Source organism: Morchella importuna, assembly GCF_003444635.1.
Source record: "Morchella importuna strain M04M26 chromosome Unknown Morimp01GS011, whole genome shotgun sequence".
Classification (NCBI taxonomy): domain Eukaryota; kingdom Fungi; phylum Ascomycota; class Pezizomycetes; order Pezizales; family Morchellaceae; genus Morchella; species Morchella importuna.
This window is the reverse complement of record NW_025763408.1, coordinates 732,809-758,184: the sequence shown is the minus strand read 5'-3', so window position 1 is coordinate 758,184 and position 25,376 is coordinate 732,809. Positions and strand designations below refer to the sequence as shown.

The 25,376-nt window shown below is 46.0% G+C and overlaps 4 protein-coding genes across 4 annotated transcripts; 3 read left to right on the top strand and 1 right to left on the bottom strand.

Moving 5' to 3' along the window:
• Window positions 1-607: 607 nt before the first annotated feature.
• On the top strand, window positions 608-2,152 carry LAJ45_04604 (uncharacterized protein; the record flags this gene model as incomplete). The annotated part of the gene is made up of 6 exons (XM_046114182.1): window positions 608-787; window positions 852-888; window positions 971-1,047; window positions 1,115-1,497; window positions 1,555-1,622; window positions 1,680-2,152. The coding sequence occupies 6 exons, from the start codon at window positions 608-610 to the stop codon at window positions 2,150-2,152; spliced, it is 1,218 nt and encodes a 405-aa protein (XP_045972704.1).
• Window positions 2,153-10,575: 8,423 nt separating this feature from the next.
• LAJ45_04602 (uncharacterized protein) lies at window positions 10,576-12,474 on the top strand (the record flags this gene model as incomplete). The annotated part of the gene is made up of 7 exons (XM_046114181.1): window positions 10,576-10,928; window positions 11,069-11,233; window positions 11,318-11,322; window positions 11,417-11,440; window positions 11,525-11,645; window positions 11,707-12,055; window positions 12,124-12,474. The coding sequence occupies 7 exons, from the start codon at window positions 10,576-10,578 to the stop codon at window positions 12,472-12,474; spliced, it is 1,368 nt and encodes a 455-aa protein (XP_045972703.1).
• A 6,856-nt stretch (window positions 12,475-19,330) lies between these two features.
• LAJ45_04601 (uncharacterized protein) lies at window positions 19,331-20,062 on the top strand (the record flags this gene model as incomplete). Its single annotated transcript, XM_046114180.1, has 1 exon — window positions 19,331-20,062. The coding sequence occupies one exon, from the start codon at window positions 19,331-19,333 to the stop codon at window positions 20,060-20,062; it is 732 nt and encodes a 243-aa protein (XP_045972702.1).
• Window positions 20,063-21,491: 1,429 nt separating this feature from the next.
• Window positions 21,492-22,666, bottom strand: LAJ45_04600 (uncharacterized protein; the record flags this gene model as incomplete). The annotated part of the gene is made up of 3 exons (XM_046114179.1): window positions 21,492-21,916; window positions 22,140-22,529; window positions 22,591-22,666. The coding sequence occupies 3 exons, from the start codon at window positions 22,664-22,666 to the stop codon at window positions 21,492-21,494; spliced, it is 891 nt and encodes a 296-aa protein (XP_045972701.1).
• Between the last annotated feature and the right edge of the window lie 2,710 nt (window positions 22,667-25,376).

Below are 25,376 nucleotides of genomic sequence, written 5' to 3'. Positions count from 1 at the left end.
GCGGCTCCAGAAGATCTACCGGACGTCGGTTCTTCTTATCGTTAACCTCTTTTGGCTCTCCGGGTATTAGGCTATTTGGTCCGATACCCTTGACCATAAACACTGATGAGTTGACACATTTTAATCACCCACAACCAATGACAGGCGCCCAAAATGTTTCTCAAGATCTTGGACGATCCTCGACTAAACTGTTCAAGTACCGACTCAAAATCTTACCTATTCACACCTCCGTACTATACCATAAAGTCGTAGAACCTAGGTACCTAGTTACGGTAAATCCCGAGTGAAAGCTGCGCTAATGTTAACTATTGGTGAGTGGACGAAAAGCAAAGAAAAAAAGGGACCAGAGCGTTACATATGCATCCCTGAAGGCCAACAGCTAGCTATCAAGTTAGTGTTATTGTGGAGAAAAAGGGTAATCATGGTGTAATAAGCATATCTGCTGACAAAACGCCACTGACCCTATTATATACAAGTACCTCACACACCCTTCAGGGACCACTTTTTAAAAGGCTTTTTTTTTCACATTGGGAAACATTATCTAGCAACGGCGCGCGTCTGGCAGATGTAGAGTGGTATCTGTGGACGACTCATCACGAAAGCTAAAATGACTACCATAGACACTACCGGCGGCTCACAGTCAGTGCCCAGCAGGGCGCCGCTACTATTGGGCGTTGAGATATCTTTACTGATGTTGGCATTTTTAGCTACGGCGCTGAGGACGGGTTTGAGGAAGACAACCATGGGAAGAATAAGGATGGAGGATTGGTGTTGTATTGGGGCTACAGTGAGATCTGCCTGAGTCCATAGTAGTACTCATAACGATTTCTGACATGGCAAGCTGTGTTTAGATAGTACTAATCAACATGGTGGTCGTACACGCATTAGGTCAGTATATGGTCCCTCCTGACGGTTCCGGTCTTGGCTTTATGGGGGTCATTGAAAAAAGAAGCTAATATCAATATATTAGGTACACGTCATGGCATTGGGATGCACATTTGGGACCTGAATCATGCAGGAGATGAAGATTTAATTATGAACCTCAAGGTACGAAAACCTACATCTACCTGCTTTGTGATTCTTTGAAACATCTAACAATACCCTACGTATACAGACTGCCTACATCGGCCGTATCTTTTACCCATTCGCAACAGGTCTTACTCGCCAGTCTGTTCTTTTCCTCCTATTACGTATCTTCCCGCATAAGGTTTTCCGCAGAATCTTAATTGTTGTGGTGGTCATCAACGCCCTTGTTTCAGTCGGTTCTTGCCTTGTAGTTGCATTCCAATGCAGCCCTATCCATACTGTCTTCACGTCAACATCCTACGAATATCGTCCAAAGTGTTTAGACGGTCAAAACCTGGCACTGGCTATACCTTCAATGAATGTTATTTTGGATTTGACAGTTGCCATATTACCGGTCAGAATGGTTTTGGATATGAGTTTACCTACAAAGAGTAAAGCTTTTATCTTGGGAATGCTAGGACTAGGAGGATGGTGTGTAGTACTGTTTCTCATTTGTGTTAATTCTTATATACTGACATCTTATTGAAGTGCATGCGTGGCAAGCGGCTTGCGGCTGTTCTATATCCACCGGGGGTTTCAAAGCCAAGATCACACATGTAAGTTTAAACACTTACTCCTTAACTGATTGATAACTTACAGAAAATGCTCTATAGGGGAAGCTGTGCCCATCTGTATCTTGGCCGTTGCCGAGGCCGCAATGGGGATCATCGCCGTCAGCGCACCCGCAATTCGCCCAATGCTAAAAGGAATGAACATCCACATCTGCTCCCTCCATATTAAAACAAAATCCGACCGCGACTCCATCAGCGATCTCCGAACAACCAAAACCGGTGCCAACGGTACAAAATCATCGTTCGCACTCGGGAGTATCAAACGGCCCGAGAAATCAAAAGTGCGACTACAAATGCGGGATGGAGGATCCGTGGAGAGGTTCAGACCGAATGAGATCAACAGGACCATTACCGAAATTGAGGCTGGTCAGGACCTCGAGAACCAGGATGACATAAGAGGTGACACGGGGCACGAAGAGCGGGAGGACTTTGCACCACGGCCTGGTTCGGGCGGCGGTCAGGTGATTGTGAGGAGGATGGAGGTTGCGGTGACGATTAGCGATCGACGGGTTTGAGTTGTTTTGCCTTTATCGCAAGCCTGGGCGTTTATGGTGTTGGTGTTTTCTTTTATTTTCTTCCTTTGTGGAGTCCTTGTCTTTCGATTTTCTTCTTACGTTATAGATATAGTTAGTGACGTGCCCTGTGGTAACTGATTTTGCCATTGAGGTATGTATGTAAATTTCTGGTGGTTGTGGGTGGTCAATGATAGCGTGAGCGGGAAAATCTGCAGCGACTATGTTGTGATGAGAATAAATATTTATGATGTTCTCTAAACGACCCTACTTTATTGCGAATGGCTTGGACTTTTCATCGATGCATTACATGTTCTAGACATTCACAGTCATCAGTTTGTACATTGCGCAGAAATCTTTTGTGTGTAGGATTGTGAGATTGGTGCAAAATATTCAAGAAATTACCTGTGCTATTTGTCTCGTAAGATTGGAGACAACAATTCATCTCACTAGACTCGCCTAGGGAGAAGCGAAATATATGGATCCCACCCCCATCTACCATTTAAGTAAAAGTTGAAATGAGAATAAAATAAGAGAGGCACCCGCAACCTCTGCTTATAGATTGTACAATATATATTCCCTTTGAATGCAGCGTTTTGACTATTTGTGATTTGTGTCTATACCGTATTCAGCTTATAAAAACTTATGATAGTCGCAGTAGTCGGTCGTTAGCTCAATTGATCAAACAGTTAAAGATAACTGTTTCTTAAATCTGTAAAAGAATATATATAATTTTCTCAAGCCACCGGGTCATCATTTTCATGGTACTACCCGTGTATCGCCTAGCAAGAAAGTGCCCACTAGAACATCTAGGCCGGACAGCGAATATCCACTGCATTACCCGGAATTTCTTTTCTTGGGCTCACTCCCTGGAAAGGACAGAGACGGTATAATATATGTATATAGGTTTGGGGCGGGTATGGGTGTGGTAATTGTGCTTGTGTCCAACTTACGATCCAGCGCGAGTGATATTCTATGACGTTCATTCCTATTTTGAAATGGAAAATCCCTTGTTGGTGATATGGAGTCATCTGCAAGCGATTATTCTCACCACTTTCAACAATTGAGTTCAGTTTTGGCACTAGCACAACGTGTAGATCGGTAGTCCCGGAGTCCACAGAAAATATCTGTTGCAAAGCTTGGTATCAGTGGTGAGGAGATGAGATTGAATTGCATATCAGGGTGGATGGTTATGGCCATACTTTCAAGGTCGCTTAAGTTGATGTATCTCGGAAATTGGCTGAGAAGATGTTTGAGCAGGCGTTAAAGAGCGCTGGATCTACCACAACCGGAGTCGGAGATACATATCGATGGTGGTTCTTGCTTGCCCCGTTGGTCGGGAGTGAAGGGCGTCTAGAGAAATGTGCCCATGGGACTGATACGATAAGTCGTCTCTAGAGGTATACCTGGACATTCCCGGCGCTCACCTGGATGCTGGCGCCCAGGAGCCGGGTATGCGTGTAAGATAGCTTGTTAAGCATCAGTTTCGGGGGTTTGCCAAACAGTGTACGTGGCGAGTGGTGCAGTTGGTCAAAGTTTCATTACATGTAGTGTGAATGTGGCCCTAGACTATCTGTACTTTCGTCTTAAAGTCATTTTGTCCTCTAAACTGTACCTATAAAGAGGGGGTCTTCTCTCCCTCTTCCTTTGTTTTGATCATCGGTTCTTACATACAACTTCAATTCCTCGGTTCTCTACTATTTGAAGACCATCTCCAAACTGTACGTTAATGATCCCTATGATCCCTACTCCTGGGTATAGATGCGATATAAGAGACTCTAGGCACCGTCAATACACGCACCAGTACCCCAATTGACCCATGGATAAAGAGCGTGGTCCTGTGATTAGGCATGCATTTCTTTGATAACATGTGGATTGCCCGTCCATCATCTCAGTTCATCCCAGCGCTAGAGAGCGGTGGTGGGTCAGGCAAAGGTTCTTTCTCGGTGAGTGATAATCTATGATTCGAATACAGCTCACCGGTCACGATGCCGCAAAAATCGAGAAATTTCATTGAAAGTTAGCGGAGTGGATATGTTTATATACAATAGATCTTTAGGATTGATACTCGAAGATACCCCTCATGCTCACCTACCTGTCTCTTGCTGAGTAACGAAATTCTTCGGTAATGCGGCGGGTTGAAACTTAGAAAGATGTACTAGGTAAAAATGCGGTGTGTTTTGGGGGTTTATGGGCATCTAAAGGTTTAGATTAATTAGGTGAGCTCAGAATCTACTTGACTATCATGCCATGATTCCCCGAGAGGCTTACTTTACCGTACGGGTTATGACGAGGACAAATGAATTATACGGCTATTGTCAGCTCTATTAGCTTCCAACCAGAAAGATTAAACCTATATCCGCTCAATAGAGGTGCTATATGGTTGGGATAATGAGAAAGGTCTTTGAAGCGCTATAAATAACTTTTCTTCATGCACTAGCACTCGAAAGCTCGTCGCCACTCTGGCTAATTTGACCATTCAAGACCCTAACTAACAAATCGTTCACTCTCAGACAATTCACTATCATAAACTGTATATAGAGAGATGACAAACACGGCGACATATAATGGCTACCAATCACCACCTTGAGGACAGGATATGGAGGAAAGAGAAACGGCATATTCATGGCCAGTATTCTAGAAGATGGCCATGCATGCAGGCCATGGGTAAATGGGACGCAGTCACCTAATTACACCGGTGAATACATATAACGGGAGCCAGGGAGATGCTTACATGTCTTCCTCTAATTAAGTAAGTCATGACATTACATTTAAATAGCTAATTAGAAACAATATCTCTCGTTGTCTTGCCGTTTCTAAGAAAGTACATATAGTTTACCTGATACTATATCGCGGTACGTGCCATCGGGAATCTTAATATAATAGCCTAACGTAACGCCTAATTCTCCAGGTTTTGACAGCTACTCACTTCAAACAGTCCCGACAATTTGGTATTAAAAGATACTGGCTGATGTTTGGCCATTTAAACATGAGACCCTATGAATCTGACGCAGAATTCCCCCTTGGATCTCCGTAAGTCGTTTCATGACAATATTTTATATCCATCTGGCTGGAAAGGCTAGTTAAATGTCCATTTTAGAGTATATATACAACATTCTCCGCGTTCTCGGGTTTTGATTTTAGTTATAAAGCTATTCCAACGGGCTATTCTGTGCGTGGTTTTCATGTGACGATTTTCCATTATAATATTTGACACGTGATCAACAGCTTCGACTGATATTTCTCGCATCAAAGAAGAAGGTGTCGAGAGCTGACTAACCACTTTTGATACTCTTCGATAGTTCTTATACCAGGGATAGTGATAGAACCAGGTACCAAACAAATGGGAAAAGCTATCTATTTTCATATCTATTCAATCTTCTGGATCTTTGGGGAACGTGGCTAATTCTGACATAAAGATTGCCTTATTTCTCTTAAAGCCCAAACCCTTGATTGCGGTGATAACGTACTACCTAAGGAATCCGTCTAGAAGGCCTACAACGAGCAACCGGTAAAGGACACGCCTTCACAAATGAGTAACGGCAAATCAGCTGCAGATATATCAACACTAAAGCCGATGTCTCCTCCTAGTCCCGGCGCATCTCCCCCACAGTATGCACAAGAGCTCCTCCTGCATCGTGCATGTGTGTCCAAAACCTAAATACCTTCCTTTTTTCGAACGCTTTCAAACCAACGTCCCATATTTTCTCCAATATATTCCTTGCCTAGATTTTCAGGTGTTCCTCCAATCTTGCTGCTTTTGTTCTTCTTCTCCATTTCACACCCCTCTTTCTTCGGTATTTACCCCGAACTGGGACTTCATGATGTGGCTGCTTGGCTTTGGCTTGGCTGGAATCTGCTACACATAACGGGGAGGAGCATACGGGTACAAGCTGTCAGATACATATTACAATTATCAGTGACACCTCTAATGGTTGCTTATCCGAAAAGATGGCCGAATATTTACTCCTAGAGTGGTCAACTCCTAAAAAGACACCGGAGGGCACCGATGTGAAACCTACAACGCCCTCACCGCACTGCGCGGCGACGCATCCTCTACTCTAGCTAAGGGGGTTAGTATGTAGAAGCCTTTGAGACAGCGGAGATACTCAACTGCAAAACACCGTCACGTGCAGGTGTCCTGTACGTCAAATCCCCCGCGTACAGCGGCTAGGTATCCGGATGAAATTGGACCCACGCATGTACTCTGCCCTCGAGCATACATGTAGGTAGGATACTTTACATGTGCAATGCATGTGCTGGAAATACGTATGCTCTACTCTGCCTACCAATATGTACATGTATTCTATGAGCCTGAGAACTTCGATGTACTGCAGTTAGGTAGAGTAAGTGACTGTTCTAGAACGCATTCTCACACCACCATTGCGTAAAGTGCATGAAATAGAACCACAGCCCCGTCGTTTCGACAGTAAGGCAAACTATGTATTCGATACTTATCTCTGCGGCTGGGGGTGCAAGTTATTTTTGAGAAAAGATACCAGCAGCCGTGGGGAAGCAGTTGGTCACACATGAGATAGAGATAAAGATAGGGTGATTCCATGGCCACCAGCTGGTTGGGGTTACACACATGCGCGGCGATCACATCGGCAAATTTGTGGATATGTACTAGAGAGGGATTTTGCGCGGTGGATTCGAAAGAGCGCAGGACGGCATTAGAATTTCCCACTGATGCTGGAGGGATAGAAGGTATTTCTGGAAACCGAAGAAGGTAGGATGCTGATGAATTAATGAAAATGAGGTGAGTGAAATAGGTACTATATCTTCAGGGCTACAGTACCTACATAGGGCCCTTGTCGAGAGGCTGACTGGAATGCTGCTGAGGCGCGCGTAGAGTAGATAGCAATGTATTTTGAAGATACGAAGGCCTAGGGCGATCGCGATACCTAGAAGTCGTTGTGGTGGCCAATATGGGTTGCCTTTGCAATTGGCTATCATGTATCTCTGTGTGCCTTGTGTGTGTTTTTATTTTTTAGATGGGTAGCGGCTCTGCGGCTCTGCGGCATTGACAATCAACTTATCCAATTAACCCTAACCCTTAACCTTCCAGAAACCTGCGTTGAACCCTTGGATACTTATCACCACGGCCTTCTTTGGGAATCAACCTCCCACTAACTAGTCATCAATTCCACCCTTCTTGTCCAAATACGCACCAAGGAAAAAGCTTACATCCCCATTCAGCTGCCATCTCCGGACTCGAGAGTTTAAAGCCTTGCAGCAGCGACTCCACGTTTAATTGTTCGCTTAGCATCACGGGCCACCCCCGCGGTTGGAAAACAACGACTGCTTATGTACATACGGAAATGCGCACGGCGGAGTATTACTACATACTTGAATAGCGGGGGAGAACAAGACCTTGGAAACGAAAAGGCATTGGAAGCAAGGCGGATAGATGATTGGGGGGGTGGGTCATGGGGTGCAGTGAGAGGTTGTGTGTGCAGCTGTGCGTAAGGTAATTCATATCCTCGCGACTGTTATGGGTTTTTGTTTCCCACTTGTTCACATGTTTCACATGCTATTGTTATTGTGGGGTACGTACGTAGGCAGGTACATGACGGGCCGGCCGGGTAAAGATCGGATATCAGATCAAAAGGTACAAGACGGGCTACAAAAATCCCGTGAAAGACATCAAATTGTCTCGGTGACTGATGGTGACCTATCTACAGTGCCTAATTACGGGCACCATCGCGTTAAACCAGGACGCCGAATCTGTTCGGGAGCTCGTGTGAAGATCGATATTGGGCTCGAGCCTCAATGCAATTGAAGAAGGGGCCGGCCGGACGGAGGAAATGAAATTCGAAAGTCGCGGCCAGTGTGTGTCTATGTACCTGCGCTGCTCGGCACGGCGGAAGGTGGTGAGGTAAGTCAGACAGATGCGCGCAGGAAGGCAGGAGGGCAATTGCGCAAAATGTCTCGGCGAAATTGACGATGGCAAATGTCTCACCTCGCCCATCTCTGCGGGGGAGATCTTTGGAACATGGGACGAGCACGTACCTATGTTGGTGATGCGTCTACGTAGGTAGCTACTCTAGTAGGTAGCTGGTGTTATTTGGACTGTGGCATCTCGAGATTTTGAGAGGCAGCAAGTAGGTACATGTATTCACAGATGTAGTGTAGAGTGCATACCGTGATATCAAGTCGTAATATTGCGTTCCCAAATCCCAAATAGGAGAACTAAGGCAAGGCAGGTTTCAGCTTCCACAAGATGATGTCGTCGCTTCTCGATTTAGCCCCGCTGCGTGGGTTAGCGAATATACATAGGGATTTAATTGTTGGTTGCTGTGGTGTGTGTTAGCGTAACGGTAACTGGTGCATGCGACGACGACGAGGTGAAAAATGCGATCTGCGGCTGTCAAGTGCAAGTTTGTCGACGAGTCTGTCAAATGACAAATGATGATGACTCTCATGCAAATTTGTGTTTGTACTTTGTAGAGAAACCTTTACTCCACATAGGTACTGCATGTACCTTTACCATACCATCAGCCCTCTCAGCCCTCCTTTTTTTTTTTGCACGCGGGGGGATACCTCAATCCTTTTCTCGAGAACATACATACATACATACATACATACATACATACATACATGTAAGTACCAAAAGCGCATATCCAAATTCCCTCTCCTCGTACACACGGCTTGAAAAAAACACAGGAACCCTGCTCCCTTGCCAAATGTGGCCCCTGCCAGCTAGTACTAGAGCCTAGAGGCTAGAGTAGCGAGTGCCTGCTCCGTGCGATGGGCATCACAAGGATTCTCCGACCCTATCCCCGATCGCTCCCTCGCGCGGGTCTGCCGATTTATTCCTCGCTTTGGCATGTAGAATTGGGATTGTCACTTGTGACGTGAGGCGGGTGATGGGGGGGGGGAGGTTTGGAAACGAGTTTTTTCTTCTTTACTCTTCTTCTCGACTCTTTCCCCCGGTGTGCTGGAGGTCAGATATCGCCGGCCGGTGGAGAGAGGAACAGAGCTAGAAAAACCTAAAGGTGTGTGTTTGATCAAACCTTCAGTGCACCCCACGATCACACGAGCAAGAGAGCTTTGCATGTTGTTTCCTATAACTATCATTCATGTAGGTACACACATGTATGGATGGATGGATGTAGATATGTAGGCGGTATCACCGTGGCTGCAGTACTGAATTGAGATGTTGGGCTTACTTTATGTGCCAGTTCGTCCTACCAGAAGGCTGGTTGGTTGCGGAACGCGCGGTAGTTGAACGCAAACTGCACTCTGTAACAGTACATGTAGCCTTACGAGTACCTACTGAGCCGGGTGTCAAACTCCCTCACTGTGCTATGCGTTACGTTCCCGGACACAAAAAAGAAAAGAGAAAAAGGCGTTCGCCATATCAACCTCATCTACTGCCCCTCCTTGCCTTGACTTGTCTGTCTTGTCGATGCTGCTAGCCTCCAGTGTCTGAGCTCAACGTCTTCTCCGATCTCAGATTGTCTCGGTCGGACCTTAGTCAGACGGGGAATATCTTCACTCAATTACTCCGGCGCTACAGGCACATCTATCTACCTACATACACACAGTTAATTGTGCATGCAGCTTCCATCAGCACACTCTATATAGACGAGGTCTCTCCAGCCGTTGGCGGTTAGGGTTCGCGGTAGAGTACCTGCTGCAACAGCTACTGCACTGTGCCACTCCCGAATCGAAATAAATAATTCCCTTCGGTTCTCGCGCCCAACAGCTTCGTTTCGGGACGCCTTCTTATCTCTGGGCGCTGTTTAGTTTTGGCCAGCTTTTAATTGTAGCTGTAGCTAGAGGGCTTAAAAGGGCTGTGTGGTGAATGCCTAGCGCACTACAAGTTGCTGCCGCAGGGATCTACCTTAATTGCTGCTAAATTCTTCGGCTCCTACTTCTTGCTTGTTCTCGAGGAGCCCTTTTTTTTTTCTGAGGGAGGCCGAGACTTTTATAGTACTTGTCTGCTTACCTGTATTACTTTACTTATTACTCCCCACCAAGCCTTCTCTGACCTAGATTCCTACCTACACCCCCCCCCCCCCCCGCCAAACACCAATTCATCAACGTGCTCGCCTGCCACCTCGTCTCTGTCCATTTGCTGGCTACTGCTCCCGTTAGTCGAATGGTTATTGCACCGATCCCAGGCTTTCGATCCCTCGCTTACCGCAAGTGCATATATCGGTAGCCTCAAACAGAACTAAAAGTCAGCCTTGAATTTCTCGCCCTCCTTTCCCCTTCCCTCCTCCTGATACACAGATATATACCCACTAGCCCCCCCCCCCCCCCCATCTACCACTCACCAATATTCCCAATCACCCCCCCCAAACAACTGAAAGCTCCACCGCCGGGGAAACACCAGGCAGGGCACACACACGATCAATTCATGCCACCACCCACCACCACCTCAGCGCTCCCACTACTACTACTACTCCACGACCTCGATGACGATCCACTGGAAGGGTCTCTACGACCCCACAATCGGCCCGCCGCCGCCCCGTAACTCACACCAGGACCGCCCAACGCTGCTGGTGACATGGTGGTGCTCCTCGCTGTGCCTGTTCATCATTGTGTCCCGCGTGGTGGGCAGGTTCGCGAGGACAATGAAGATTTTTAATGACGATAAATGGATGGCGGCTACGGCGATACCCTTGATGATCAGGATGGGACTGATCCATGCGGTGCTGGTGCTGGGAACGAATAATGCGGATACGACGGGAATGACGGAGGAGGAGGTGAGGAAGAGGACTTTGGGGAGTAAGCTGGTGCTGGCGGCGAGGGTGTGGTATGCTGTGTTGTAAGTTTTAATGGCCTTTTTTTATTTATTTTATTTTACTATTATTATTGATATTATTTTACTTTGGTTTTCTTCTTTACGGGTGGTTTTTGGTGGTTGATGGTTGATGGATGGTTACTGATGGAGAGGCACGTGAGCAGTATTTGGAGCCAGAAGTTTTGCATCACGGAATTTTACAAACGCCTTACGGTCCATGTGTGGGATCGACACTACGAGATCGGGTTAAAGGTCCTGCGATGGAGCTTACTCGTTACGTTTGCAGCAGCTGTTATCAGTATTTTCGCGGAGTGTAGGCCGAGTTATAAGTGAGTCTCAGATTACTCACAACCCTAGCCCTACATATATAACTGGGTCTTATAGATATATTTACTAACCTATGTATGTTTTAGACTTTGTAAGTCTTACTAATCGAGGGTGTCACTGCTGTGCACTATCATTATTCTTATCATGCGAATGAATACTAATCATTAATGTTATCAATTCTCTAGGGCAGGTCAAACCAGACCCAGGACGTGAGTTTTTTTTTTTTTTTCTTTCCCGGCCCCACCACCATCTTTTTGTGTGTTTATGCCTAATAACAATATTTGCAATAATAGCGCAATGCCGTGTTTCATACGTTCCTCTTGTCAGCCTTGGAAGTTTAAACGTCTTCACCGACCTCCTCCTCGTCATCTTCCCCATCCCAGCCATCTGCCGCTCCGGGATGCGCACACGAACGTTTGTGCACCCACTCCAGCACACTTCTTACTTTAGACTCCATACTAACACCCCCTTGCAGAAAGTTCCACATGATATTCCTGTTCTCGCTCTCCCTCCTCCCCGTCGCAACAACGCTCTACCGCGTCCCCTCCATCATCCGCCTCCAAGGAAAATACTCCCAAGCATACCGCACGCTCTGGGCATCCATCGAGAGCCTGGCGGCATGCGTCTGCGCAAACGCCGTCATCCTAAACTCCTACGCCCGCGACCGCGGGCCAAAGAAGAAGAAGTTCCGGGCACCGAGTGATGGCGAGGACGCCATGGACCGGCGCAGCGTCATGCTGGGGAATCTCTATTGGGGTAGTGATGAAGACCTTGCTAGAGACGTGGGTATGGGTATTGATGCGGATATGTTGAGCCTGGCTGGGGTACATTCCCCCCTCTCTTTCTTCCTTATATATGTGTGTTTGGAGTGGCCGTGCTGACGTGAAAACAGAGGAGCTCGAGATCATCGGGGTTCCCGTCACCGGTGGCGTTTAAGGCACCGACATACAACCGCCCGGACCTGCCGCGGTACAACGATAAAGACCAGACCCCACCGTCGACCCCGCCGAAGAAGGAGGGGCCTGAGATGGAGTTGGGTGGGGAGCCGCGGGAGCTGCCGGCGCCGGAGAGGGCGCATAGTAACCGAGGGCGACGAGTTTCGTTTTACGATGTGGGAGGACTACTTGGTGAGAGGCGCGAGAGTTCGGGGAGTGAGTCGGGTACGACTACGGTTGTGAAGGGCGGGGAGGGGGGGCAGATGATGTTGAATGATGTTGGGGGGTTATTGGGGGGGCAGCGATGAGGAGTGCATGAGGTTGATGAGACTAAGGTTGCTTTTTTTTGATGGGACTTGTTTTTGGGGTTTTACTTGATTTTTTTTTTTCTTTTTGGTAGTGGGGTTTGGGCGTTTGGGAGGTTGGAATATTGGGATGGGTAGTGTATTGATTTTCTTTTGTGGGATATGTGGGGGGGTAGTGTGGTAATGATACCTTTTGACTTGGAGGTTGTATATAGTAGTAAAGTAGTATTAATCAGAATATAAAGCACGACGATATCAATGCTGCTCATATTTCCCTACCTGGATGTATCTACTTGGGAAATATGCTAAGGGGATGCTTCTGTTCGGATTTAGGCGTCTAGTAGGAAGGAAGGTGTGGTGGTTCAAGTAGGTGGTCTATGCGAACGTATATATTCGATTACTAATCTGTTCTAAATTAGGCTCTTGAATTCAGTAGGGTTGTGAACCGAGTGCTACTTGGTGACTTCACAGAAATATCTGGTTACCGACGCATTCTAGCGGTGGAATGTCCCTAAATTACTTGTATCCAAAGAGAATTGTACTGTTAATAGCTATGCTGTAGCTTTGTATCTGTTGATTATAGATGTCGAGGTTGTATTGCTTTTTTTTTAACGTGATACCATTCAGTTTGGGGTTTTTAATTCGGGATGATGAAACATAGTAGATGTAGAATAGTAGATGTACACACCTTCACCGGGATCCCGAGATGTAGTCAACTCAAAGATTTAAAAGTGCCTACAAGCACCAAAAGAAATCACCGATATACTAGCTACAGCAGGTTGCGTATATATAGTACTATGACAGAAGTTTTTGGCAATATACCCTTTTTACAGCCAAAGTAGCCATGTTTAGCTACCCGAAGCAACCGCCCAAAAAATTTGAGAGCTTCAAGGACAGTTGGGAATTATCTCAAGACGGAGCAGTGCACAGAGAATTCTAGAATTTTTAAGTCTATTCTGCAGGTGTGTGCGATATATCTAATATTTAAAGTCAAGATTTGAGTGTTTCTGATTTTGTATACAAATTTTTTGTTTCAACGGCGACTAAAAGTTACCAAAACTTCTGTACCCCGACTGTACATAGTCACAACTCGGTATGCCGGAACTCAATACACCGGGTCCATTATATTACTGATATCCCCGTAGGAGGTTCCCTGGAAATATCGTCTTTCCTACTGCACGCAAGGACCGAAGGAACTGTTTTTGTTTTGTTTAATGCTTCGTACTGTTAGAATATTGCCATGGCCTCTGGGCCGAAAATAATAAATTAGTTAATTATTAATCAATCAATTAATGCGTTTCTCACCGATCCCGTACTAAATCGTTAGAATCTTGGCAACTAATTCGGCACATCGATGAGTTGCGCCGGCTGATCTATATCACCCCAGCTTATCGAGTCTGCGTGTTGACCATGCAAGTGCCGTCCGGCATAGCTATTTTTTTTCTTTTTTTCTTCTTTTTTTTTTGCTTAATTCATTAATTGCATGCAGCCTTAAAAGCTATGGCAATGCCCGACATAGCTAGGTGGATGCTATGCCCAGACCGGTAATATTCTAGAGAGCAAGGTTTGTGACGGCGGTTGTTTGGGCGGGATTGTTTCCTTTTTTTTTTTCTTTCCGTACGTTTGTTTGCTTATTTTGTTGTTGTTGTTGTTGCTTATTTTGACGGCGTCGTCGGACATGGATATAACTGCAGTGCAGTACTGCAATGCAGTGCAGTGCAGGAATTGCTATTATGCGTAGTAAGAGTAAGCATGTACTCTAGCCAGAGTAAGTACTTTACTTGTAGGTAGTCACGCACTGTTGATCGGGTGCTTGTACATGGTGGGGTGCGGTCTTGGAAAATTAGAGAGGGCCGGATGCACTGCGGGTTTTTGGGGTGCATAACGTGATGGCCGACATGGTCGAAAAAGTGTAAATAGTCTGCTTGAAACGTGGCTTCTTCTGTTGGGATCTCGAGTAAATACCTGGGAAAGTTGGTTTACTGTCGGGTTAACTGGGTTTTTGCTTTTAGAAAAATCTGGAGGAATATAATGTGTCAGGGTTAAGGTTTCTGCAGTTACGTTGTTTGAGTGATTTTCGTAGAGATACTTGGGGGACTTGGACGGGGTGCATAGCTTGATAGACGAAATTTGATCTGGGGTGTGATGTTTGGTGTGTGTTTGAATGGGGTTCCTTGGTTTGGTAGTCATGAGATATCACTCGTTCGGTGGGAGAAAGCTGCCTCGATAGAAATACAGAAGTTGCCAAGGCACTTCCTAGGGGTGTTTGGGATCCTATGGAAGATGTAAAAGGAAGTTTGCTATGTCGCGTTGCTAATATTGCCAAAAGGAACAAAATCCTCGGTTCACACCTCGGTCCGAAACGATTGATATTCTGTGATGCGCTCGCCTCAGTGTTCTACACACCAACACGAGCGAAAAAGAAGTTCGATTCTCAAGATATCTCTCATGCCTAGCTTCCGACGCCAACGGTTTCAAAGATCGGTCCCCGACATCGGAAAACGAGGTGGTGGTGTGTGATCAGGGTTAGGAAAAAGGAAAGAATTGGCGCGTTGCGCCGCCGGTGCGTATGTAAGTATACGGAAAAAGCAAGGAAGAAAAAAAAGTAAGAGATGCAGGAACTGAAACTCGCTCACCGAGAAATAGTAGCTTGCCTTGTGCAATGCAGAAAGGATCGTCGGCTACAATATATCAGTAGGGTAGAGTATCTAGAAGCAGCAAGTGATGCCATTTGTGGTAGATGCGGTGTGCGAGTGATTTCTGGTGCTGCCAGCCTACCAACACGTGATGTGATATGAAATTTGGCTGGGTGGCTGAGCCCAATACTGTTTTGCTCTGGATATTCGCACAGTTGTGTATGTAAGCATTGTGGCATTGAACTGTGCCACTTGTGCGTAGAGTTGGTGCAAGGCTGCAGTAGGCTACCGACCTCCAGCTTCATCGCTCTGCTCCCTAGACACATCTCTGTTTACGCTGACATTGTTGTGTAAACACCATCGAGCCTTGTCTATTTCATCTTTGGAAATCTTTGTCTTGCACCGTTTATCTCAGGATTACGTGCTACAGTACCACAAAGGAGTAGGAGACCATCCCTGATACACCACTCATTCGTCTGTCCTTGTGCCTTTTCTCCTGCCAGCCCCCCCATCCCCCATCCGTAAAACCCTTCTGAATTACAGAACCTTGCTGACCACTTATCTGCTCATATGACGAGAAATAATTGCTGAAAACTCCACGTTAGGATCTTCATAGGGTGGATAGGTTCAACGTTCTCGCTGGCAACAGAAAGTGAAGATATTGGGTCGATAGGGGGTTAGTTCTCTACGCCCTTCCCCAACTTTCCCTGATATGTTTGCTTTTTACGATCTTCAACTAGAGTACCGGGGGTTATGGGTTAGTCTGAAGAACCATTTTTGGCGTATGATTGGTTGAAGCTGCAGAAAATGATACTTGTCGCCAGAAAAAGTACTTGAATAGGCTGCCCCCCATCTTTTACAATGCAACCTCCGAGACCGCAATTTGACTGCTGTTTACACCCAGTTTGATCAGAAAATACTCCCCACAAGGGCTTATGAGCTCAAAATACTATTTAGGGGAATCTGGGAGCCAGCGCTATTCTGCAGTTATTTTTTTGTATTTTTAGCAAAATATTTTGATTTTTGAGTGAAGATATATGAAAGTTCTTCAGACTTTTTTCCCCCATACAAATTTAGTGCGCTAAGGCCAGACCTGGCCGGTGTGATCGATGATAATTGGTGGCTCCCATATAAAATCCCTGCATTTTCAACCAATGAAGCAGAGTTCTTCAGACTAAGGGTGAACACCCGGTACATCTGCGCATGCACGTCCTTACGTACCCTTTAATATATTCAGGACATGCAGGATTGAGCGTTCAAGCACTATATGCATAGCGCGTGTGAAGAATTGATGTTGAAGATCAACGTGAGGAAGAATAATTCGATATGTGACCAGCACACGTTATTTTGAAATCACTTTCAAATATATCCGAGTGTTGTGCATTCACGACTGTCTTGGCACTGTAGATGACCGGCTGCAATCACAGTATATCACTCACCGTTGCCGATCCACCTCATGGAAATTAGATATGTACCGAGAAATTGATAGTGGAGGAGGCTGAGTTTTTGCTGATGTTGTGCTAGGCGACATGCACCAATTTAATCAGATAATTGATGGAGACGTCACTGCAGATAGGATTGGTCTCAGGTTTTTATGCGGAGAGGACGCGCATAGAAATTTCGCAATGCATGTCCACGACCGAGGGGGAGCCCTACGAATAGAAGTAAAACCGCCAGAGGAGTCAGCATTTTCTCGATGAGCTTCTCTCAGCTAGGGCTGGCGAATACAATCGAATTTATTATTTTTAATTTTCGGATGCTCAAGCAGTAGCCAGTGCACGGCTCTTCTCTGCTGCTGAAAACGTCATTTTTGGTTATCCCAGTTCCATGTTTTGGGGGTATCCTCCCCGCAATCCGCATCGGATTTGGCGATGAATCTTTTTTTCAAAATACATATCCCAAGGGCTGCCCATTATGGAAAAAGAAATAAAAGACACAACCGACATCCACCGGACTTCGATCTAGTGGAGGCTCGTGTTGCAGGACATATTCGTCAGTGGTTAAGACATCAACCCTGGATTTGGTACGATGAACCACTGTTGCAGTAGCGACCTGGCAAATGGAACACTAGAAGTCTCACTTCTGCAAGGGAAGTCGAAAGAGAAAAGCAAAGACCAAAATAATTCTAACTTCCCATTCGAAATACCGACATACCGCTAATATTGAAGCTGGTCAGTATCGTTGAGGTTGATTCAATTTGATACATTTTCGCCGGGAGAATCGCCCGTGTCTTAGATTTACTTATTGGATTCTATTCAAGACCACATACGTGGTATCGATTCCAAACGGAGCCGCTTCTCCACTTTAGGCCGTTTAAACAAAATTGGAACCCAGAAACCTGGATACCGTTTACACCTTACCCTGCTCCTCAAGGTTAAGGCTGGCTAAACAACCACCACAAACTTGCAGTTACTAGCTCCCTCGTGAGCTCAAGGATTTTCGTCTTTATTCTTCCGATTATGTTTAGATACCTAGTGGTAATGGTATTGGTCTTTTGATATCGGCGGTAGAGGTACGCTAAGTCTTTTGAAACTGTTGAGGCTTTCTCCGAAACGTCAATAGCTTGAGACAACGAAGATCATGATAATGCTTTTATCGATAAAACCCATGATCGACGATTTTTTTTCAAAATTGCTGACCGAGACTAAGCGCGTTGAAGAAAGAAACAGAGAGGGGGGGCGGACATACCCTGTGATTGGTCCAGTTGACGCATGTCGTCCGATTGCATAGGTGGACCACGACAGAGCTCATCCAGCACTCGCATGCTGTATTTCGACTGATATATTTCGGGATGGATTTCCGAGAACCGAAAATCCACCAATTGTACCCAGGGGGTTAAACCGAAACTATGGTCCAATTGTACTCAAGGGGCTAAAGTCCAATGCGCAGTGTGCATTTACAACTCTGCGCGTATGAAATCGTTCGAGACTGGAATGGCTTATCCCTCAAAGATGATTTGCTTCAAAGACAGTTTGGACGTATTCTACCTACGCCCATCCTTTTCAGGTTTTGTTCTTTCTTTTGGGCTTCCGATGCAGTGTCTTGTGACTATGAACACGGCAGAGCCCGTCCAGTAACAACGAAAACAAATACACTGTTAAACGAAAAGTCCATCATAGGCTTCGTACTCTAGGGCGTGCTGACTGTGAGGGGGAGGCGGTGGACAGCAATCACCAACACCGATAAGCTGCAGAGCATCGCATGGCTGTAGCTAGCCCAGGTACCGTCGGTGATATTGTGAACATTTAACATATTGAGAGGGCAAAACCTCAAGATGATACGTTACCGGTTCCAGACATGGCATCATTCAGAAGCTAAAGCGGGGTATCATGTCTGAAATTCTTGTTCGGAGGTTCATGCCTTCGTGGGTGGTACAATGACGCCGTATACGAGAGAAGTGTTCGCTCGCTCGCGGGATCTATAAACTATCTGAATTCATCGTGAGATTATTGGTGGTAACACTCTCTATCAAATCAAACTGGTACACATCGCTGCTGGCCGTGATAATTGGGACGATTCCTAAAGTAGCTCGGAAAAATAGGACGGTGTAACCAGAGGAACATAACCATTAGCGAAAGGGAAAAATGATCCAGCGTATCCTGCTGATTGGATAGCCGAAAGAGCCTCTTGTCTTATATGCACAGCGGGGGCTTGTCGACCAACAACACCACACCTTCAAACTACCCCCCACCAACATACCTAGGGAGATAGTCTATCTATCGATACCCCTCGCTTCGAAAAGAGAAGAAAAAAATCCTTGGAAAAAAGGAAACCGGCGTAATGCTGCGCATGAAGCGGGTCGCAGGTGACGAAGGTACCTAGAGTACTCGGGAAGATAGACGTGTGAACGGGGGATTTGAACGATAGGATTCGATGTAGGTGTCCGTATGCAAGTAAAGTAGAATAGAATCTTGTACATACATACTTCTGCGATCCGGGACACTGGAGCCTATGTCATAGAGCAATGAAGCAATTCAGCTCTAATTGTGGGGATAATGGAACGAACGTGGTGCCAGCCCCATGTGGGGGGGTTATTATACTCAGTGCGCAGAGACTGTTGGAACTTTGGACGGCCCTTCGTGGTAGGGAAGCATTAAAACCAGCCGAAGGTCCCCCTCAGAAAGACTCGCCGTTTCAACCTCAGTGAAAACCACCAACTCCAAACAAAACGTTAAAGCCCTCCCTTTCTTAATTATTCCTTTTCTTAACCCAACCCGTTCGACATGGAGGGTCTCAGTCTTATTTCTATTGTTGCCACCTGTATCGACCTCGCTCAGACGATCGACGCCGCGGTGCAAAGAGTTCGAGGTGCACGAGATGAGCTTGACGAAGGCTTGCAAACAGTCTCCTCCACCCGCCGACTTCTTTCTCAATTCCAGCACATGTTCGAGTCTAGTCATCTCCCACAAGACGTTCTGGAAGATTACATAAAAAATATGCGACCGCTTCAATGTGAGCTTGAAAGTATTCAACGCTCTTTGAACCGCTACCTCCGGAGTTCCTCAAAACGAAAGGGGTTCGCTAGCCTGGCATGGAGAATCAAGTGGGGGAGGGATTCAGATAAGCACCAACGAAACCTCAAGAATCTCAACAACAACCTCTACAACACCATCGCCACACTCACCCTTAAAGTAAACATTTTGGCTTTCGACGCGATTCAGGTTGGCCATGGGCGTGGATCTGGGTCGTCGTCTCCAGCCCCAGACAGTCCGGTAATGTCAACCGAAGAAGCCTTATCGGCACTTGGAAAGGAATATGCACGGGCCGCACAGGACCTGCAGGACATGGAGTGGCAAAATATTCCAGTGGCTCATATCCAACAGAGCTATGCTGCTGCTGCGAAGACATTTCAGATCGAGGAATGGAGCGGGCCTCAACCTGGATCGTTTTGTTCTTCGGCATTCACGTTCACCGTCAATGAACCGAAAATGAATGTTTGTTTGGAAAAGGTATAAAAGCCCAGTGGGCCTTTATTTTCGCTTCATTGTATTATTTCAAAACGCTATTGGGAGGGGGCACATATTGTTTTAGCGACGTCTTTCTTGACCTGCACTTTCGGGCAGGTGTACATACCAGCATTGAATGCTGTTTCCTCAATCGTTTCCTTTGTTAGGCTTGGTGTTGGATTAGGGCTAGGCGCATTATGATCATCATTCGTTCTCTTTCTCGGCTGCTGGGAGGCCTCACATGTATCTATATATGAGAAATGATATTTTATTGGCATTCCGAACACTTGGTTCATAACCGTGATACCCCGGGAAATTATGTATGCTGCAAGTAATTGTACCATTTCTCCGAAGACTGACAGCCAAGTTAGTTAGCCTGTGCGCATGCGAGACAGTTGTAGTGGGATACTTACCTAACTAACTCGATGCGGGGTACTAATATTCCGTGTGTTGCAGTGGTACTACTGTGGGGGGATGTTGTGGGGGTTTGTGGGGGCGAGGAACGTTAACGTGTACTACTACAACCAATCCGTTCTGGGAATGTCATACTAACCTGTAGGTAGGTATCATGTAGGTACCAGTAGAGTCTACTTATACTCTACTGTACATACCTCCTTCGACTTGGAGGCACATGTCTGGCTAGATATGTACGTGCACGACCCACATACATACATACCTACATACATACAGCGGAAAATTTTACTCATGGAAGGAAAAGAAGTCAGCTCATGTCATCTGAAGTTATGCAGGGAAACGGTCACGGACGAAATATATAGCCATTCCTGAGCACAGGAAATCAAGCCTTTTCGTGGAGAAAGACGTCATAGGCGAATTGGAGGCATCTATATCCAACAGGCTAATGGAGGCGGTACAGCGATATATCGGGACGTCTATGTTAAAAAAAGCATTCCACGGATTTATGTAGCTATTTTTACAACCCGCCACGAAAAGTATTCGGATAATATATATACAATGAAAATAAAAGTGAGAAAAAGAAAAAAATAAACAAAGGAAACATAAGGCCATAACGTCGTTATCCGGCTTCGTGGGAATCCATAAATGGTCGTAAAGAATGGCGTTTCGTAGAAATGCTTATGATAGCTCATGCATATCACAAAAAAGAAGGAAAACGATCAGAAGGCACAGCCGTATCCAGCGCTGTTGGCACAAAAGGCCCAAGCCCCCCACAACCCCCCCCTAAGAATTATTAATACGAAGGGAACAAATGAAATTTTTGTGCGCAAAGGTTCCGTGCACACGCGTGAAAATGAAATCTCTAGATTTGAGGACCGTCCGGGAAATAAGGACTAATTCTGCCGAGAGGAAGAGAGGTTAGAAATTCGCCCGTTGAACTGTTGAACTGCAGGTAGAACCCGGGGAGGGGAGGTTGGGGATGATAAGAGATGTGGAATTTACCATAAACACGAGATTCATAGGATTATATATTATCTGGTAACCTCTGAACGGGAACCAGTGGGATATATCGGTCATAATTGAGTCCCTTCTCGTCTCCGTATTTTCTCAGCTCGGGAACCATCACCGGAACATCCGTGCTCTCTGTCCTCCCTCTCCTCGACCCGCTGGCGTTTCCGCCCCTCAGCTGTGGGAAAGAGACCCGGAAGTGTGGTGTCTGTTTGCCAGTGGTCACTGCAAAGTCCGCGGCGCTGTTGATGATTGATTCAAGGCTACGGTGGCGGGCGTCTTCCCTGCTTATATCCGCGATGAGGGGGGATGTGAGGCGCATAATTTCATCGGTGAGGGTGGTTACAGCATTCTTGCGGTGCCCAGCGTAGTGAGGGTTTCGCGGGAGGTTGTGAAAGAAGTCGATACGTGCTTTCTGGTCTATGCTTGATGCGGAAGGGTCTGTGAGGGTTAGCTGGTTTGTTTGTAGATATTGTGCGAGGAACGGCCTGGCATATGAATTTGGGCGACAAAGTCGCCTCTTGACACATCGCAGAAGATGATGGATCTCTCGATATAAATAAGTATAAACTCGGAAAAGCACGTGACTTTAAGCCACGGGCAGATGCTTGCTTATATTGAGAATCTACCGTAGAAAAACTTTAGAAGAGGGCGAAACACTTACTTCTTGGGGTTTGTCTGTTCCTCGACTCGGCTCTCCTTGGGTTCTGGCTCATACCCGGCATTGGGGGAACAAACACGCCATCACGAACTGCTTTGAAGATCTCCGCGCTAATGACTGATCTAATCACGACCACTTGCATTCTTGCCTCATTCAAGGTGACGCGCTGAATCCATACAAACTCTCTCTTGTTTTTCCCAAATTGATTGAATCTCTCGCTGTTGAACGTTCCTGGAGTGTTGGTTATATAGTAATTGAGAACATGGTCGGTGATGCTAGAGTCGATCAAGTTGAACAGACGGATTATGGCCGCATCATCTTTGGGTTGTTCAGTGTGTATAGTAGTGACAGGGGTCATGGGAGGAGATGGTCGCCTGGACACTCGCGGAGTCTCTGGTAATTAGAAATTAGCTTTGTACAATTGCCTTCAAATGTGAGAAAAAACATTACAAACCTGTAGGTAGGGTACCCCGTCTCGCAGGAGGAACCGATGAACCAGCACCGTTTTTTTTCCTTAGAAAGCAACACATGTGTGGCTTCTGTTTTTTAAAAAGAGATTTTTTGTGGTGAAGATAAAAGAAGAAAGTGGCTTTGTTTATAGGGCTGAATCAATCAGGCCCTAGTTTGCTTGTGATCTTGAAGATGGAGAAAGTGTTTCTTGAGCGGGACCGGGAAAGGCTTTTGTATTAATGCAGTTGTAGAGAGTTATTTTTTTTGTTCGTCGAGTGAGGTATGTACTTTTAGTGGGGAGGGCGCAACACTCTTTTCTTGTTGGAAAAACTGAGGCGGGATGTCGATGTTTGGTTATAGATGATCAGCCGAACGACTACGACGACTCACGTTCTAGAGACCTATCGTTTATGGGGATCTGAGAGGCCCGACCGAGCCTGTTTGTGAATTGTCGAGTGTGGTAAAATAGCAATTGCAAGGTATCTTGTGGCGGGGGCGGCTAATCGTATTTTAAAGACAATATGGCAGTATTAATTAAGATAAGTAGGTATGTACCCATAAGATGATCCTCCAGAGATAACTCCATAACTTACCTAGGCATTCTTGGGGGAGCTAGCAGGTAGAGTACCCCCATCGGCGGAGCTGCAAATGCGAATTAACCTAGCTCTCTCAATCAGTGCTACATACATACATATTGCGAACGTACGAGCGGGCGCGGGCACACCAAGAGCCGATTTCAGTACGTATTGTTATTCGACTGATAAAATCACACAACCTTTTGGTTTTTTATTAACAAGGTTGGATCCGATATCCCTTGATGTCAGTCTATACCGTGCGGCCGTACATACATACCCACATGCTCTGTGCTGCAAGTCGTCTTGCGGGGCGCCAAAAACAAGAACAAAAGAAAAAGAAAAAAAACCTTTCAGCCTTTATTTTTCGGAAGTATGTATGTAGCTGACGATAAATCGGAGCCATGTAAGTTAATTCCTAGGATATAACTTGTAATAAATTTTCTTCTTCTTTCTTGAACGCCTATGGTATCCCGAGTTCCTGCATAACGGATTGTTAGGTCAAATCAAAATTCGTGTTGTGCATACGCGGTGGTGCTAGCTAGCTGCCCACTCTTCCTGCTGCAGTCGTGACTAGATACTTGTCAAGCGCTCTGTGGCCCCCGCTGTTTCATGCAAATCACAGTGGTTCTATAGCGATAACCGTGACGAATAGAAAGTTCGATAATCTGGTTTTTTTTAGCTAATTAGATCGTTTGTATCTGCATAAGAGAACCAGAGGTTAGAGCACATCTTCTATCTCTGCAATTCCGATGACATGTATCATAGCATGCGCATTTAATCGATAATATAGAGAGGTCGACTGATCTGTATCGGTTCTACTTCGCGCGCTCTCGTTATTATACGTTACCAAGATACATAATTAAGTACGTATCCCCCGTTTTCAACGACTTTAAAGCGTATTGCCTTTGGCCTAACAGACCCATAAAACTCTTTCTGCCTTGACTGACCAGTTCGCTTAGACTGCCGGGATCAGGTCGTTTACTCCAGTAATCAGATCAATCTATTGCACCAACCCCTCGACGAGAGCAAGTACTGCAGGATTCAGTACATATTTTTCTACAAAGTTGGTTCTTCACCAAGACTCCATTGTGTGAGGGGCTTTGTATGGCCAGAGTCTGTCGATAACTGATAGCTGCTGATATATCACCATCACGGACAGAATGAACATGAACAACGGGCACAGTGATTTACATGCGACGAGGATGAGTGAGATACTTGCTGTCGCAATTGACTTCGGAACAACTCGCACAGGGATGCCCACAAATATGCCTGTCGATAAAAAGAATTCCTGTAACTAACTTTGGGGGATTTTGTAGGTGTTGCATACATGAGACCTGGCGACCCGATGCCCACCCAACTGGGCCGCTGGCCTGGATGCGAGAATTTCATGCATAAGGTCCCTACTGTTCTCCGATATATGTCAGGTAGTAGGGACTACGAATGGGGCTTCGTGGCAGACAAAGCAGGCTTTGGCCGGTCAATATTGTTCAAGACTTCGTTGGGATCTGGTGAAGCGCACACATACCCAGATATGGCCGGCAAAACGGCCCATGGTATGATCAGCGACTTTCTCAATGCGGTCTATGACCATATTCGAAAGCGATTGGAGGAGGAGTCTCTCGATAAGCTCAAGATGGAATTTTCCTTTACGGTTCCAGCGACGTATTCGGACCCTGTTGTAGAGGAGTTTAGGAATATCATTCTTAAAACTTCCTTCCACCAACATAGATTCAACGTTACCTTGACGGAGCCTGAGGCGGCGGCTATTCATACACTGTATAGCCAGCGCTCGGAGGAGGATTTTGTTGTAAGTGCATGATTGAGTGGCCGATAGACAGAGGAATCGACGGAAACATCCGGTTTCATTCCCGAAACCTTTGTGCAGAGAGAAAGCTAATATGGAATAATAGAAAGGTGAAGGAATTATAGTCTGTGACGCGGGTGGGGGTACTGTTGTGAGTTTTCCGTCCAAAACGTTGATAGCGTGGCACAGGCGCCGAGCCTTGACAACTAACATTGATTTTTGTCCAGGATGTTTCATCTTATCAAATCCTGCAGCCAGGACAAGCACCGCGTGTCAAACAGATGGGAATTATTTCTGGTATGCCCAAACGTGCCCTCTGTTACCCAAACATCTATCTGACCGTTTCATCAATGGAGGTGCTCCTTGCGGTTCAATATACATCGACAAAGCATTCGATGATGTCTTGTTGGA